Genomic DNA, 18,443 nt, shown 5'->3' on the forward strand with positions numbered 1-18,443 from the left:
TTCTGGTATCGTCCCAAAAGTCAGTAAATTACGATAAAGTTCTATTTTTCTTTTATTATCAATGTGTTTATTATTATTATAACAATGCATAAATGTGTCTGTAATGTTTAAGGACTTTGGATTTCAATTTTGGCAATTATTTATTCTGTATTGGCTCTCATTTCACCAATTTAAACATGCCGAAATAAATACATACCTATTTATATAAACTTACTTAAGTACCTAATAAAAATTGTGTAACACTGATTCTCATCGTGCCGACATCATAGTCACCCTAATGAGTTTGACAATGTTGTCTTGTATTTTTATCGCAAAATGTAATAATTGTGGCTTCCTATGGCCCATTTTATAAAGCTACAAGTTACATTTTACAAGCGGAAGTCTCGTTCTAACACATAGCGTTAGATAGAGACTTCCGCTTGTAAATTGTAACTTGTAGCTTTATAAAATAGGCCACTGGTGAAACAATATTCCACAATTAGAAATTCTTTCACTTCCACAACCTTTAACGCAACATTTATTCACCATTTTTAGGAAATTTTGCATTCACATGTTTTGATAACATGTCATGACGATAGGGATACCAATTAACATTCAAAGTTTCTACAATGTCTACCACACCAAAATAAAAGGTTTTTTTTGTTGTCCACATGCTTGGTTAAATCAGGTAATAATATTGACATCATACTTATTTACAAATTTCTTAAAAGATATCAGAACCTTACTCTGAATATAATAGCATTTAAATAATATAAGAAGTTATTAAATTTGAGTAGTATATTGATATAAATACTACCACAATGGTATATTTTTAACATTGGCAACACGTGCGAGTGAGACACCGCGACCCACCTTTGCTATCTCAAGTGGACCGTTTTCTCTAGTCTGGTACGAACGTCTTTCTAGCTCGGTGATAAAGTTCAATTTAGTATGGCAAAAAAAGTGACAGTGCAGTCCATCTTATAAGTCCATGAGTAAAATATAATTGTTATCTTGTCTCTGATTAATACGTGATAATTCTGATTAATCGATTGCTGCGTTGTACTAACAGTAAAACTTTATATAAATTTTTATTGATTTTATTTAATTGATTATATCGATGATTTCACTGGTAAATTTCGCAATCTAAAATGCCAGATTAAAAAAAAACTTATAAACGTCACTTTGGTTACCATGACAACCTAAATGTGTTTATTCGATGGTGGACTTTGAGGTTGTTTTTATTCGTAAAATAAGTGATTGGTTTCAAGGAAAACTATAAATCTGTTAAAATGGAAAGTCTGGATACTCCTCAGATCATAACACACATTGAGCACAATATCAATCACTCCATATTTGATTGCAAATGGATTCCGTGCTCTGCAAAGTTTGTTGTTATTGGTTGCATACCCAAAGGGCACGGAACTATTGAAATCTTTGAGATAACTGCAGGTGAAGTGAAGAAAATAAAGGAGATTGAAAGGCCGAATTCTTTTAAATGTGGAACGTTCGGTGCGACCAGCGATGTAGAGAGAAGATTGGCTACAGGCGATTTTAAGGGTACTTTAGAAATATGGTAAGATTGCTCAGTAAACCATCAGTACTACCACTTTCATTGATACTTAGATATTTCCTTCTGCTGTCTACTGAACAATAATTCTAATTAATCTTAAAACAAGAGTTTAAAATGAAAAACAAACACATTTACTCATAAAAATTAAACTGTTTTTTTTCAGGGATTTGGAAAAAAGCTGCCAAGTGTACATAACAAAAGAACACACAGACATAATAAACTCAATAGATGGCATGGGTGGCAACACAGTTGGCTGTGGGGCGCCAGAAATTGTCACTGGCAGCAGAGATGGTACAACTTGTTAAAACACATTTTATTATAACTAATTTGAAACATCTAAATGTTGTACTGTTATTATTACCAAGTATATAATAGGGTAATTGCGCTAGTTTCCGTCCACTTCATGGAGTACCTACCAAATAATATATTTAATTTTTTTTGCTTTTTATGAAATAGGTTACGTCCCACGGATAAAGGTAACTTATGGCATTTGGCGCTTACGACGCGTAGCAGCGTATTTGAAGAAGAGGGTCGTGAACAACAGCGTAAGCGCCAGCCGCCATAAGATACGTCAAATATCATTTTGATGTAGTATTATTGTTTAGACATTAAGGATTGCAATAAATCGAAATTTGTGCAGCAAGGTAGGTTTATATTCAAATTTCGTATGTGGAAGAAAACTACCGCAATGACCCTATATGTATAATTTTATACAATGTTACTGGTTTACATAACTCTGAGTGTATTATGGCGACATCTTTTGTTTTAAGTTACCTAAAATTACTTTCTTTTCTTATTCCTTGTTTCCTCATGACTTCCATGGGTGTGGACAATGCAGAATTAGTAGACCTTTGATAATGCTTTTGTTTAACAGGCACAGTAAAAGTATGGGATCCAAGGCAGCGGGGCAAGCCCGTGGCAAACATGCAGCCGGTGAAGGGCGAGGGCAAGCGGGACTGCTGGTCCGTCTGCTTCGGGAACTCATTCAACGACTCTGAGCGTATTGTTGTGGCCGGCTATGATAATGGAGACCTCAAGATGTTTGATTTGAGGACCATGTCATTGAGATGGGAATGTAACTTGAAGAATGGGGTAAGAAACATTCACAATGATTGATATATTATGTGCATTCTGTAGATGGGTCGATCAACTATTTCTTGTTGTTATTCTGTCCCATCAGCCAGGAGACAATAGTAGCATAGTTTCTTAGAACAGCTGCTGTACCATGTTCTACAAACATGCTTAGTAGATGTCCCATTATGGAAAGACTTTATAACTACCAAAAAATTGAAGTTTGGTTCATTTAAATACGAAATAACTAGTATTTTAAGAGTGACCCAGGAGACCATGAGTAACCATGGCAACTATAGTGACAAGAAAAAGTTGATTCACCCAGAGATGCATGTATAGTATGAAATTTCTCAAATAATTTTTACGCGTTCGACCGTAATCTGTTAAGCTAAAGCCATTTCTCTTCTGCGATCGGTCGGCTCCCGTGTTGGGCGCGTGGCAAAGCAACAATGTCGTTTAAAAAGCGGATTTATGGAGGTGGTTTTAAAGTTCAAATCTGTGTACATTTAACATTTTTTGGTAATGTTGGATGATGGACCACCTCAATGTAGTCGAGCGTTCATATTATTACACAGATTTGAACCTTAACACAATCATGATACAGTTGCTTTTTAAAGGCTATCGTTGCTTTGCCACGTGGCTAAAACGGGAGCTGACCGCTCGCATAGCAGAAACAATGGCTTTTGTTTAAAAGATTAAAATCGGAGGCCTAAAAATCTTCTTCCTCCTCATGGGAGCCTGGGGTCCGCTTGACAACTAATCCCTTGATTTGATGTAGGCACTAGTTTTCACGAATGCGACTGCCATCTGACCTTCCAGCCCAGAGGGGAAACTACGCGTTATTGGGCCTGAAAAACATTTGAGAAAATCCATACTATAGCTAGTAAGTTAACTTAGGTACAACTATTCGAAATAATTACTGTACCTATTGTTGTATTCCAGGTATGCTACGCAGAGTTTGATCGCAAGGACATCCCCATGAATAAGCTAGTAGCGACCACGCTTGAGGGGAAATTCCACGTGTTTGACGTGCGCACTCAGAATCCTACCAAGGGATTTGCCCAGGTAATTTTTCCGTACCCAAAGGGTAAAACGGGACCCTATTACTAAGACTTCGCTGTCCGTCCGTCCGTCCGTCCGTCACCAGGCTGTATCTCACGAACCGTGATAGCTAGACAGTTGAAATTTTCACAGATGATGTATTTCTGTTGCCGCTATAACAACAAATACTAAAAACAGAATAAAATAAAGATTTAAATGGGGCTCCCATACAGCAAACGTGATTTTTGACCAAAGTTAAGCAACGTCGGGAGTGGTCAGTATTTGGATGGGTGACCGTTTTTGTTTTTGCTTTTTTTTGTTTTTTTTTTTTTGCATTATGGTACGGAACCCTTCGTGCGCGAGTCCGACTCGCACTTGCCCGGTTTTCTCTAATACTTAGGGCATACTTACTGAAAATTTACTGGACTGGCCACTTAGAAAAAATAAGTCTTCTCATATATCAGAAACCAGAAACTTTCAGTAATATGGCCCACGTATCTTTGAGGCATTTACAGATCTTATATGTATTATGATTCATTGTCCCGTTGTCCCGGCATTTTGCCACGGCCCAGGAGCCTGGGGTCCGCTTGGCAAGTAAACCCAAGAATTGGCATAGGCATATTAAATATATTAAAAACGGGTCACTCACGTATTTTAATGTGTGTGTCTCACGGAAGTTTTGTTATTAAAATTGGCATAGGCACTAGTTTTTACGAAAGCGACTGCCATTTAACCTTCCAACGCAGAGGGTAAATTAGGCCTTATTGGGATTTGTTCGGTTTCCTCACGACGTTTTTCCTTCACATAAGTTCCGAAAAAATCATTGGTAAAAGCCGGATTGCAAGTCGCACGCTCTTACCTCTAGGCCACCAGCGGTTCTATGTAGTTACATTATGACTATTGTAATAACTCTACACCCTGTATTAATTACAATGTAATGATAAACAAAGTGTACAATTTTCAATTTCCTTTATTCAATTAGGGTGTTAGGTTAGGATTTTACAATGTGAGTATAAAAGTAAAATATAAAAACACTTAAAAAACATTACAAAAATATATAAACACATTATAAAAAACCTAATCTAGGGTGCCGCCGGCAGCGGGGCAGGGTCCAAGCTGCCGGTGGTCAGGGCCGCAGAGTGAGGAAACGACGCACTATACGCGCCGTGTCCATAATGACTGCCTTCTGCATCTGACCCTTGATTCAACCACTCATCAGCGAGAGTCTCTCTAGGTGTTGGTCGAGGCTCTTCGCTATGAGACCGTTCGCTGACACGACTATAGGAGCAATGATCGTCGAGTCAACATCCCACACGGCGGTTATCTCGTGAGCTCAATTTCCTTATTATTACACATTGCCATCAGGTATTGGAAAATTCAGTGAAAAGCGGCACCATTTGGGTGGCGCGACATCTGCCACAGAACCGGGACTTATTCGTGACTTGCTCAGGAAACGGGCAAGCGACTCTATGGAAATAGTAAGTTTTACTCACGGAAGAAAGAATGAGCGCGCCGCGCTCTGACGGGAAACGGCATGTGCCTGGATTAGTATGAGAACCTACGTCGCCAAAACGCTGTCACAAAAATTGGCCATATTTTCTTATTTCGAAAGGGATTATGAGCCCTTGCCCAACACAGTAATTTGAACTTTACAGTCAAGAAAATTATGTCGAAATTGCGCTACGATTTTTATTTTTTGTAAAAATACACAAATCATTGACAAATTGTCATTTATGCTCTATCCCTTTTACACTTGCATGGCTTTTCCAAGCGTGAATGCGATAGGATAAAATATTCGACTATGAGGTTGACACATGCGATAGGGATGTGCATGATTCGATGTGATATCGATAAACGCTTATTAATGATGAAGTGAGTGCACGTAAACTATTCAGTTTTTTATACATATGTATTACTATATTTTCGACGAATAGGTACCTAGGTACTTACTTTTTAATAATAAAATCTCGTATTGAAAGTAATCACTCCACCAACCACGCATATAACTGTAAGCGAGTAGGTATATCATAAAAACTGTTACTCTTTAGCACACCCCACAACAATATTGCTTTGTAATGGCGCGAAATAATAACCTGCTAGCCAATTAGTGCTAACCCGTTGTGTACTTATAGTTTTTTTTTATTAAATCAAATTTCTTATCCTCCCACCGCGATGCGTGTGTGCGTGCGTGAAAAATACGCAAGTTGCGTATTTTTAACCTGCAATTAATATTCCCACTAGATGCGTGCGTAAAAATACGGAAGTAAGTGTAAGTGTAGTAGCACGTTATTATGTTAAGGCATAACAAAGCAATAATCATGTGGCATCCATCAATATGAATCTCCGATATAAGCTACTATGCAAAATTATTAAAAAACGCTAATTAAAAACAATGCACTTATTCGGTTATCACAATAATATAATGCGGATAGAAATGCCTCTCTGATGTATGAGCGAGATAGCACTATGCACGTTTTTACCGGAGCATTGGTGCGTATTCGCATCCAATTTGAAGAACGCTTTAAGATTTGTGAAAGAGTGTGGAGCGGGCTTTAGACTGGCCAGCAAATACCCGGCAGTAAAATTATGCGACAGCTTAAAATAAAACTGACACCTTACCTACTACCTAATAGACAAAATTGACAAATATGTATGGATACAATACTATAAGAAAAACTTTAAATCAAATAATGCATTGAATAGGAATAAATAAGTAAGAACATATTTTGTACCTACATAATTTAAAATGTGCATTGGCGACGACTTTTTGGATATAACTAATCATCCAGAGGCAAAACAAAAACAAATTATTAAGAACATTATTGTATTATTTATTATTTTATTTATGACCATAAACAAACCGAACTGTGTATTTATATTATACGAACATCGACATCGATAACTTTTTTGATATGGTCCTCGCATTTGGCCGAATAGCGCACCCGTACATGACTTTTACGCTAAGTAGATATCAACCTTATCTCATTTACATAAATTTGATTTTTGTACTAAACAATCCAAAAATCCTTACGGAAACCGAAAATTAAAAAAATATTGAAATATTACTTGAATTAATACTTAACGATGATATGAAATGCCTCCATATCTAATATTTTTTATTCGGCTATTATATTTACACTCCAAAATGGAGCAGCACGGCATATTCGTAATTATTTATAATTTTTACTGGAATCGTTTTCACATATGACATGTCAAAAGCGCCATACTGAACTGTCAATAGTCTGTGCTGAAAGTGAATGCAGCTAACCTTAATCTTGCCACACGCTATAGACGTACGTTTCACTTCTATTACTTCTTTGTTTTGTGGTTTTACTTTATTAATGTCTACCTAGCTATTCTTCTATAGTTCGTTTTTTTAGCATTAGAAATAACTTGAGAGAAGGTAAGCGATCTTGACATGTTCTCAATTGAAAAACGCTTTTTAAAAATCACGAACTATTACTTATGAAAGCAGAAGAATATAAATGAATCGTATTAGATTCATAATTATATTAGATAAATAATATTGAATGAGTAATTAAGATTAAGTAATTATGTAATTTTCTATCAATATGTACGATATTTATCCAAATGTAAATATTTTGTTAATTTAGTATTTAAGAAAATTTGCTGTGCCCTAACAGGGTATCATGTACTGACTACATTTTATTTAACATCTGTATGTAATGAACATGATTGCAATAAATAAATGAAATGAAATGAAATGAATTGTTACATATTTGTTGTAACTTATTTTTAAAATGTGTTTTTCAATTAAAAGACACATCAAGATTGTTTACCTTATTTCTAGTCATATGCCTTATGGGAATATAGTTCAGAGCCGGAAACCGCTACCAACTTTTAGTATGTTGTTGGGCATGGCATTGGGTCTCCAAAACTGCCGGGAGACGGCGGCGCCGGCCATCTACTTCAGCGGAATGACGTCATCAAAATGACTCCCGCTTCGTTGCGAATATTGCATACTGCACTCAAACTATGCATAGCACATACACGTGTGGGGTATTAAATGAAAGCCAATTAAATAAACTATATTTTATTCATACAAAGTGTATCAAAATATGCAACAGTTTAAGAGAAATTTACAAAATAATAAAAATTACGTAAAAAAATATTCGATTATTTGGGTTTTACAACCAAACCAAAAGTCGGACGATAAAGCAATGTACTACAACATTAAAGATGACGTCTCAAGCCATACACTGATATCAATAAAATCAAAATTGGACCAAATATGTGGAAATTATGCATCAAAATGTAGATATTTGCCCATACAAATGCATAAAAGTTAAAAAAATCCAAATTGGTCATTTTCAGGATAATCCGCATAAGCTTCTAGTATGTTATTAGCAATATGACCTGGATTCTAAAACTGCCGGGAGACCATCTCTGTTGTTCCTCAGTTACAAATAATGACGTCATACAAATAATCACTGCCGAATTTCGTAAAATGTCAATTATAGCTATACCACGAGTCTCACATACACGTGAGTTACATGTAATGAAAGGTTATTAAATGTATTATGATTCACCTAAACATTATTTGTAAAAAAAATGTACGGTTTAAGAGCTAGAAACAAAGAAATACCACGTTTTATGGAAAAAGTAGATGTATATCAATTTTATAGCTAAACTAAAATCGTCAATAAAACGTTGCATATAACATTTAAAAAACCAGTTATTCAACTATACATCACAGTTTAAATTTTACATTTTCGATAAAAACTGTGGAAGTTGTGGAAAAAAAACTAAAGCGCGCCAACAATTCTACCTTAATGCGCTCATATTATGCAAAGATTAGTTCTAATTATCGAGTATTAAATGAAAGAACATTACATAAAATACATGAAAACGACATTTTCGAATGGAACCATAACTAAAAAAAAAATTACTTGATAAGTAAGCAAAATACTGTTTCTTTAAGTACATAATCTCCTCCTTTCAAAGTCGGTTAAAATGTGGTTTTTGTGACCTGGGCTACAAAGACAAATAAATTGACACCTCATTTATCAAAATCAGATCAGTTGTTTCATTTAAAAAATACATAATTACATACGTAGACAGCAGTTCCTGCTGTAGTCGCAGTAAATATTAATATGAAATAGACTCATTGTCATGGCCTAACGCTACATTATTAGAGAAATGTAAAGTTACATGCCAGTAAGTAGGTACATGCCTAATACAAAATGCCTTATCGAGGTAAATGCCATATCAGTTCAATTAATGCGATACATAATTATATATTTAAGCCTCGATTAGCCTTATACATACATACATCACTGGCTCAGTGACCCAAAGCAAAGAGGATCTTGGCCTCTGATACAAAAGAGCGTCACTCTGCCCTATTCTGCGCCACTTTGCCCTATTCTGCGCCACTTCGCGCCAGTTGGGTATTCTTATAAAAGTGGAATCTTGAGTGGTGCAAGGGTTTCAAGGCTGAACTGAGAAGGCTGGCAGAATTTTCCCTCTGATCCCGAAATACAGGTCACCCCTCTGGTCATTCGAAGCCTCCATAAGGCATCTTGCTAACTCATCGAGGCGACGCCCGCTAGGCCTGCTAACATCTACGGCCTGAGGGTTTCAACGTTAGATGCCAAGCCACGCCAGGCCATAATAGTAAAGGTCTAATTATTGAATTTTAATTTTTTGTCCGACTACGGCAGAATTTGCTATCTATGAGTGCATGTGTAGGTACCGTTTGCATGAAACTACTGAACTGATTTTGATAAATTAGGTGTCAATTTATTTGTCTTTGTAGCCCAGGTCACAAAAGCTACATTTTAACCGACTTTGAAAGGAGGAGATTATGTACTTAAAGAAACAGTATTTTGCTTACTTATCAAGTAAATTATTATTTTTTTAATTATGGTTCCATTCGAAAATGTCGTTTTCATGTATTTTATGTAATGTTCATTCATTTAATACTCGATAAATAGAACTATTCAGATTCAGATTCAGATTCAGATTATTTATTGGTAAAACAGATACAATGTTATTACACGTCATACATTTCATACAGCATACATACGTCATACAGCTCTTTACTGGACCTCCTGCTGACCACACGTCCGGACGGATATTCCGTCTCAGTGAATGCACCTCTCGGTTCGTCCGATCACTGCCTCGTCCGGGTACAGGCACCTTGCGCGCGGCCCGATCCACCACAGCCAGCTAGCTCGCGGCGCGTGTGGCATTATAAGTCAGCAGATTGGGACGGACTGCGTGAATTCTACGCCTCGTTGCCGTGGAGGCAGCTCTGTTTCACATCAGACGATCCTGACTCCTGTGCAGCCAATGTTGCCGAGACAATACTGCTGGGAATGGATTGTTTCATTCCCAACTCGGTAATAGCTGCGGGAGCAAAGCGACGTCCTTGGTTTAATCGGCCTTGTAAAGAAGCTACAGTTCGCAAGCAAGCCGCTTACAGGGCTTGGACCAAGGCCGTAGCTAATAAGGATCCGAACGTTTCTGATGTGAAACGCAATTTAAACGCTGCCTCGAGGTCCAGTAAAAAAGCCATTGCCAGGGCTAAATACGATTTCGTCGGCAGAATTGGTGAGAAACTAGCGGGCTATCCCACTGGGAGTCGCGCGTTCTGGTCACTTGCCAAAGCTGCCGAGGGAAATTTTTGTCAGTCGTCTTTACCACCACTGCGGAAAGCTGATGGTGATCTGGCCCACAGTGCAAAGGAGAAAGCCGACCTCCTTGGTACTCTTTTTGCCTCGAACTCGACCCTGAACGACGACGGTAGCGCCGTGCCGCCCACCATCCCGCGGTGCGTATACTCCATGCCAGAAATCTTATTCACGCAGAGGGATATTCGGCGGGAGTTGCTATCCCTGAACGTCCATAAGTCGAGCGGGCCAGACGGCATACCAGCTCTTGTGCTAAAGCAGTGTGCTCCTGAGTTATGTCCCGTGTTAGCGCGTCTTTTCTCACTCTCTAGCGACAAACGGCATGTTCCATCTTCGTGGAAGACGGCCCTTGTACACCCTGTGCCTAAAAAGGGCGATAGATCGGACCCATCGAATTACAGGCCTATCGCTATTACCTCCCTTCTCTCTAAGGTCATGGAGCGTATAATCAACGCAAAGCTCCTGAGATACCTAGAAGAACACGATCTGATCAGCGACCGCCAATATGGTTTTCGCCACGGTCGCTCGTCTGGTGATCTTCTAGTGTATCTCACACACCGCTGGGCTTCGGCCATTGAGAGTCAAGGTGAGGCATTGGCAGTAAGCCTAGATATAGCGAAGGCGTTCGATCGGGTCTGGCATCGGGGTCTCTTGTCGAAGTTACCATCTTATGGATTGCCGGAGGGACTATGCAAATGGATCGCTAGCTTTTTGTCCGGCAGACGCATACGAGCCGTAGTAGACGGAAGCTGCTCCGATAGCATGGACATTAACGCTGGCGTTCCGCAAGGTTCTGTGCTATCCCCTACGCTGTTTTTGCTGCACATCAATGACATGTTGTCTATCGATGACATTCATTGCTATGCAGACGACAGTACTGGGGATGCCTTTTACACAGGCCGTGCCAATATCCCTCGCTCTGTGGTGCTGGAGAGTCGTGAAAAGCTTGTGTCAGACATTGAGAGCACTCTATCCAGAGTTTCGGTGTGGGGCCGGGACAATTTAGTGCGATTCAACCCCACCAAGACACAAGTTTGCGCGTTCACTGCTAAGAAAACCCCATTCACTGTGGTTCCACAGTTCCAAGGCACAGCCCTTACCATGTCAGGGAGTATTGGGATCCTCGGTGTTGACATCTCCAGTGACGTCCAATTCGGCAGCCACCTGGAAGGTAAGGCTGCGCTGGCATCCAAAAAACTCGGTGTGCTCAATAAAGCGAGGCGATACTTTACTCCGGGGCAAAGACTGCTGCTTTATAAATCGCAAGTCAGACCCCATATGGAGTACTGCTGTCACCTTTGGGCAGGAGCACCTGGATGCCAGCTTGGACCCTTCGACTCAGTCCAAAGGCGCGCTGTGCGAATCGTCGATGATCCCAAACTCACAAGCGGTATTGAACCTTTAAGTCTAAGGAGAGACTTTGCCTCCTTGTGTGTGTTCTACCGCTTGTACAATGGGTTGTGCTCTGAGGAACTATTTGACATGATGCCAACGGCCGCTTTCTATCACCGCACCGCTCGCCGTCGGCAGGGTGTTCATCCTCACACCCTAGAACCTAAATGGTCGCGTACTGTGCGATTTAAGAGGAATTTCCTCCCGCGGACGCTCCGGCTGTGGAATGAGCTCCCTCCCGAGGTTTTCCCGAGGGTCTACAGTATGGGGTTCTTCAAAAAAGGAGTGTACAGGTTTTTAAAAGGTCGGCAACGCGCATGTAACACCTCTGGAGTTGCAGGCGTTCATAGGCTACGGTGACTGCTTACCATCAGGCGGGCCGTATGCTTGTTTGCCACCGATGTGGTATAAAAAAAAAAAAAAAACATTTAGGCAGGTACATAATTTACATATAGGATTAGGTACATAGGTATATATTAATTAACTAACATTCGGAACATTATCATAGTATAAATTCATTGACATTATAACATGCAAGTTCACTGAGCAAGCTCTTTAGTTTTTTAGTAAAAATTGCCTCACTAGTGGAGTTTTTAATATCGGTTGGAACACGGTTATACAACTTAGGCCCAAAGACGCCGAGAGATGCACGAGCCTTGGCCAGCCGCCTTCGCGGTGGCGCGAGGAGATTTTTCGCGCGATACCTTTCGCTTCTGAAACCGTACGTCGAGTATTTATGCAGGTTAGTTCTTACGTACTTGCAAGCCATTAATATGTATACACTGGGCAGAGTTAAGATTTTATAATGTTTGAACAGGTCCCTTGCGGGGTAATCAGCTGGCTTGCGCGCGATAATTCGCAATGCCCGTTTCTGAAGCTTGAAAGGTCTGTCACGGTCAGCAGATGTGGCCCACAGGTCCGCTCCTTGTATCAAGATGGAGTGGAAATATCCAAAATAAGCTTTCTTGAGGTTATCAATGGATAGTGTGGGAGCTAGTCTAGATAGTGCATAACACGCTGAGGCTAGTCTGTTACATACATGGTCAATGTGGGATGTCCACGTGAGTCCGGAGTCTATCATGAAGCCTAGGTACTTAGTCACTAGGACTTGAGGCACAGGAATATTATCGACGGCAATGTTTAACAGAGCGTCCTCTTTATGTTTTAGTTTGAAGTGCATTATGTTTGTTTTCTCTACGTTTAATGACATTCCGTTCGCTGAGAACCACATAGCAATTTTTTGCATAGTTATAGATAATTTGGATTTTAAGTTTTCAACTTTATCAGCGTTAACAATAATACACGTGTCGTCCGCAAACATTACGTAATCCGGATCGGCGCAGGCAGATGTGATGTCGTTAATTAAGATTAAAAACAGGTTGTTGCCGGTCGCGGAGCCCTGAGGGACAGAGCTATTGCCAATATGCTCCATTGCAGACCTTGTGTTGTGGACGTAAGTACATTGTTTACGATTGTTTAAGTACGAGGCAATGGTATCATGAAAACTACCAGTGAAGCCGTAGTGTGATAGCTTGTCCAGCAGCAGTGCGTGATCTATCATCTCGAAGGCACGCGACAGGTCGCAGAATATTGCTGCAACCTGCCGCCCGTCCTCGAGATGCTGGAGCACACGCGTCGTGACGTCACGGACTGCGTCCGACGTTGAGCGCCCGGGCTGGTAAGCGTATTGTTGGACGTTTAGTAGTTGGTTAGACGTGACGTGTCCCATCATTCTGTTACATAACAGACCCTCAAAAATCTTTGATACGACAGGAATTATTGATATGGGTCTGTAAAACTTGGTTGAATGCATGTCTCCTTTACCCTTATAAATAGGATGTACTTTTATTTGTTTTAAGGCGTCAGGATAGACTCCCGCGCTAACGCATTTATTAAAAAGTAATAAGAGTAACGATATTACGCTTGGGGGCAGGCTATCAATTATGCGAGTTGTCATATCATTTATATCCTTAGACTCTTTGCGCTTAATTTTTTTACATACTGAGACTATTTCGCTAAGTGAAAAGGGCACAAATTGATACCGTGGTGGTGTTTTAATTAACAGGTATTGTTCAAGGTACTGAAGAGCGGTGCGCGTGCATGGGATGGCATTGTTTTCATTTACTTCTATATAATACCGGTTTAGTTGTGAGGCGGCAGCGGCGGCGCGCGCGCCATTGTTGTCACCAGCTGATTTGTTGATAAACACGTCTATCGCAGTGTTCGCAGATTTATTGTTATTGCATGTTTCTGACGAGATTACGCGCCATACGCTGCGACACATGTTGTCACTGGTAGTTGAAATTTTGTTATTTACGTAGCAGCTACGTGCATTTCTTAACTCTGCCCAATACAACAATTCGGCCTTATTTAGTTCGGTACACAGCTCGGCGTCGTCGGGCGCCGATGATAACAAAACTTTAATTTTACGGATATTTTGACGTAACTTTTTTGTTTGATTATTAACCCATGAACCAGCATTGTTTTTCATTAGTTGTTTTTTTTATAGGGAAGTGTATTTCGTAAAAATGTTTGATGACATTCACAACGAGTTCAGTTTGTTTACCTGGGCAGCAGTCTTTTTCTAGGATTGATTCCCAATTGTAAAGGTCAAGGCTTTGCGTGAAACTTATTTTACTCTGGCTAGAAAAGGTTCTTTTTAGTGTGTGCTGGTTTTTGGTCGCGTTCTCGTTATGGATGTCAACAACAACGTTTACAGACAAATGATCTGAAAGATGCATGTCAAAGCAATTTACAGAGTTAATATCACATTTTTTTATATTGGTGTATACATGATCTAAGCATGCCTTTGACGTATTTGTGACCCTAGTTGGTTCGTTTACAAGCTGATTAAATCCCGATTGTTTAATTAAATTAAGTAGGTATTTTGTATTATTACATTTCGTAAGTATGTCTATGTTTATGTCGCCGAGTAATTCTTTGCATAATATGAGCGCATTAAGGTAGAATTGTTAGGGCGCTTTAGTTTTTTTTCCACCACTTCCACAGTTTTTGTCGGAAATGTAAAATTTAAATTGTGATATATAGTTGAATAACTGGTTTTTCATATATTATACGCAAATTTTTTTTGACGAGTTTAGTTTAGCTATAAAATTGATATACATCTACTTTTTCCATAAAACGTGGTATTTCTTTGTTTCTAGCTCTTAAACCGTACATTTTTTTTACAAATATTGTTTAGGTGAATCATAATACATTTAATAACCTTTCATTACATGTAACTCACGTGTATGTGAGACTCGTGGTATAGCTATAATTGACATTTTACGAAATTCGGCAGTGATTATTTGTATGACGTCATTATTTGTAACTGAGGAACAACAGAGATGGTCTCCCGGCAGTTTTAGAATCCAGGTCATATTGCTAATAACATACTAGAAGCTTATGCGGATTATCCTGAAAATGACCAATTTGGATTTTTTTAACTTTTATGCATTTGTATGGGCAAATATCTACATTTTGATGCATAATTTCCACATATTTGGTCCAATTTTAATTTTATTGATATCAGTGTATGGCTTGAGACGTCATCTTCAATGTTGTAGTACATTGCTTTATCGTCCGACTTTTGGTTTGGTTGTAAAACCCAAATAATCGAATATTTTTTTACGTAATTTTTATTATTTTGTAAATTTCTCTTAAACTGTTGCATATTTTGATACACTTTGTATGAATAAAATATAGTTTAATTGGCTTTCATTTAATACCCCACACGTGTATGTGCTATGCATAGTTTGAGTGCAGTATGCAATATTCGCAACGAAGCGGGAGTCATTTTGATGACGTCATTCCGCTGAAGTAGATGGCCGGCGCCGCCGTCTCCCGGCAGTTTTGGAGACCCAATGCCATGCCCAACAACATACTAAAAGTTGGTAGCGGTTTCCGGCTCTGAACCATCTCTGCGATCGTTTCCCATAAGGCATGGCACTATTCTAATGCTAAAAAAACGAAACATAGATACAGTTCTTATTTTAGAATTTGATAAAAACTGGCTCTTAGGTAATTATAAATCATCAGGTACCGGTACATAATAGTACCTATGCTATACTTATGTAATGCACTTCTTGTAAACTTTATTGTAGTGTGCCTAAATCATATATAAGCTTTACTTAATATTTGCTAATATGAACTACTGTACGACCTATTGTTTATCAATACGGTATCGGTTAATATGCTCCAGTTTTACTGCCAAATTTGTGCAAAGTTACCGTGGTCACAGTCTACATGTTTATCGAGTGCATTTGACATTCGGGGCCTAGATAATCTTAACGCTATTAGGATTAAATCAAGAAACACGTTTGTTTAATTCAACGCGTTTTCCGTCCCGATCAAACAAGCTAATCCGGAGTCCCGTCGATAAAAGTGAGACTAAGGAGCACTTGCACCATTTACTAACCCGGGTTAACCGGTTAAACCTTGGGTTACCATGGTTACCAGTACAATTTGACACTGGGTTAACGGTTTAACCGGTTAGTAGAATGGTGCAAGTAGGCCTAAGAGAACAAATAATTTTCAGTGAATACCCAGAGCAGAGGTTCCGCATGGACCAGCAAGGCGTCTCCGTAGGGGTCCCCGGGACCCTGAAGCGACTGCAACGCATGGTCATAAGCACCCAGCCTATCAACTCACTGGACTGGAATCGCGACCACCTTGGCCTGGCCGTGGCTACGGCCTACGACCAGTATGTGAGGGTTATTGTGACGACTAAGCTCAATATACAATAAACTATTTATTATTTTATTCTTGTTTCTTTTACCATTGGGGAGACACTCCTGACTTCGGTCGAACTCGGCTCGGTTCGGATCAGCATTGCTCCGAGCAATTATTAGGGTTGGCACCACTTGACTTCCTTGTGCGTGCATGGCCATAGATAAGATAATCACTTGAATTTTGACAACCGTAAATAGTCGAAAGGGATAGTGCCATATACTAGAAAGGGATAGCATGATTCGACCCTGAATCGCTGTCAAACTTCGGGATTGTAGGAAGTGTCCTTTCTGTACGGTAGTACTATTATTTCTTCTGTGCTTTTACTCGCTGGGGAACAGCAGGGGTCTTGGGCCTCGCAAAGACTTGACGCTCTTTTTCGGTTCTCTTATATTTCAGGTACCTTCCTTCTTCCTCGCGTTATCCCTGCATTTTTGGCAACCCCAAATAGTTATAAATTTTATATTACAGGTCCCTATCGTAATATTTATATTGAAGTGTTAAAAAACGATCTAGAAGTGTTATTAAATTATTCATGCAGTTAATGTTATCATGTTATTAAAAATTGTTAATCCTTGTGAGAGATATTTCAAATATTACAATCATTATACAAAAAGGATCAGTGGACAGTCTCCGTCGGAATATTTCCGATGCAACAACTAATACGTTTTTAATGAAACGGAACCGAAGATAACGGGCCGTTTAGCTCCCTCCTGCAAAATTTAGGGTGTCATTGTTGTGGGGTGACCACGACGCTTTCAAACCCATTTAATTTTTTGCTAATCGATTTTATTTTGGATGCCTTGTATCTTATGTATACAGGGTGTTACTGACCATGGGGCTTTAAATTCAGGGCTCGATTCTACTCGCTAAACTGAGCTACTTTTACTTTTATTATGGCACCAACCCCGAAAGGCCGAATTTTTTTTTTTACTTTTTCATATTTTTTGGCTGATCAGATGTCGACGTTTTCTATGGAAAAGCCAAAAATTTTTCCCCGATTTTAGGGTCGGTCCCATAGTAAAAGTAATTCAGTTTAGCGAGTAAAATCAAGCCCTGGAATTAAAGCCCCATGGTCAGACACATACTGTATTTTGTGATCTAAATGCAGTAATTGAAGTACAAACATCGGTATTTGATTTAGCCTGACATCACATAAATAGGTATACCTATCAATACATATACAGTAATTTTAATGACAATCCAACAAGTAAGTATATTAAGAAAAAATGGAATGATGTTTCGATGAAATAACGCACATCGAGTTAGGGCTCAATAGAAAGGTTTTGAGGAGGAATTTAAGATACTTGTTGCAACAAACTCCTGTTTGCCTCTTGGCACAGGCAGCGATACATGCATGTATAGAAAATGAGAGTGACTTTTTAAATAAAGGCAATGTGTCCAGTGTGTGCAGACTGCAGAATAACAACTTTCCGCAAACCGCCCGCTTTTACATTAACGTGTAGGCACTCTAATCAGTAATTGTTTACCAACTTATAAACACCTCTAATTAATTTAATATCGATTATTTTATCACACGTTTAAAATTAAGTAGGTACCTAACGTTTAAAATTAAGTAGGTACAGTAGAGTCCGGTTATAACGACGCCCAAGGGACCGCTGATATTACGTCGTACTAACCGGACGTCGTACAAAACAAACTGCCAATTTTAATATATTTTTTCAATCAAAATAATTACATAATTTTGTATTTATTAATATGTATGCGACAATCAAAGAAAAAATAAAACATTTCTTTTAAAATATTTTTTACGTTAGTATTACGACACCTTGTCAAAATGAAGAGACTTGTGTGTTTAGAAGAAGCCACTTTTCAATGTACGCGTACTCACTCGTCATCCGCAAATTACTCGAATCCCGTAAAATAAAAAGTCTTTTAATGCTTGGAGATCTAATCAAGATGACGTTGTTTTATCACATAGTTTCTATGGCCACCTCATGTGTCCATCATCAGATCAGCTCGAAGGTACCTACCAAAATATTGCA

General features: G+C 39.0%; 1 protein-coding gene across 1 annotated transcript; it reads left to right on the forward strand.

The window, feature by feature from the left end:
- Positions 1–1,169: 1,169 nt before the first annotated feature.
- LOC134673408 (dynein axonemal assembly factor 10) lies at positions 1,170–16,468 on the forward strand. Its single transcript, XM_063531388.1, has 6 exons — positions 1,170–1,555; positions 1,716–1,843; positions 2,427–2,644; positions 3,566–3,688; positions 5,030–5,142; positions 16,247–16,468. Exons 1-6 carry the CDS (start codon positions 1,272–1,274, stop codon positions 16,452–16,454), a joined length of 1,074 nt encoding a protein of 357 aa, XP_063387458.1. The 5' UTR covers positions 1,170–1,271; the 3' UTR covers positions 16,455–16,468.
- Positions 16,469–18,443: the final 1,975 nt, after the last annotated feature.

The sequence above is a fragment of the Cydia fagiglandana genome, chromosome 18, assembly GCF_963556715.1.
Source record: "Cydia fagiglandana chromosome 18, ilCydFagi1.1, whole genome shotgun sequence".
In the NCBI taxonomy this organism is placed as follows: Eukaryota; Metazoa; Arthropoda; class Insecta; order Lepidoptera; family Tortricidae; genus Cydia; species Cydia fagiglandana.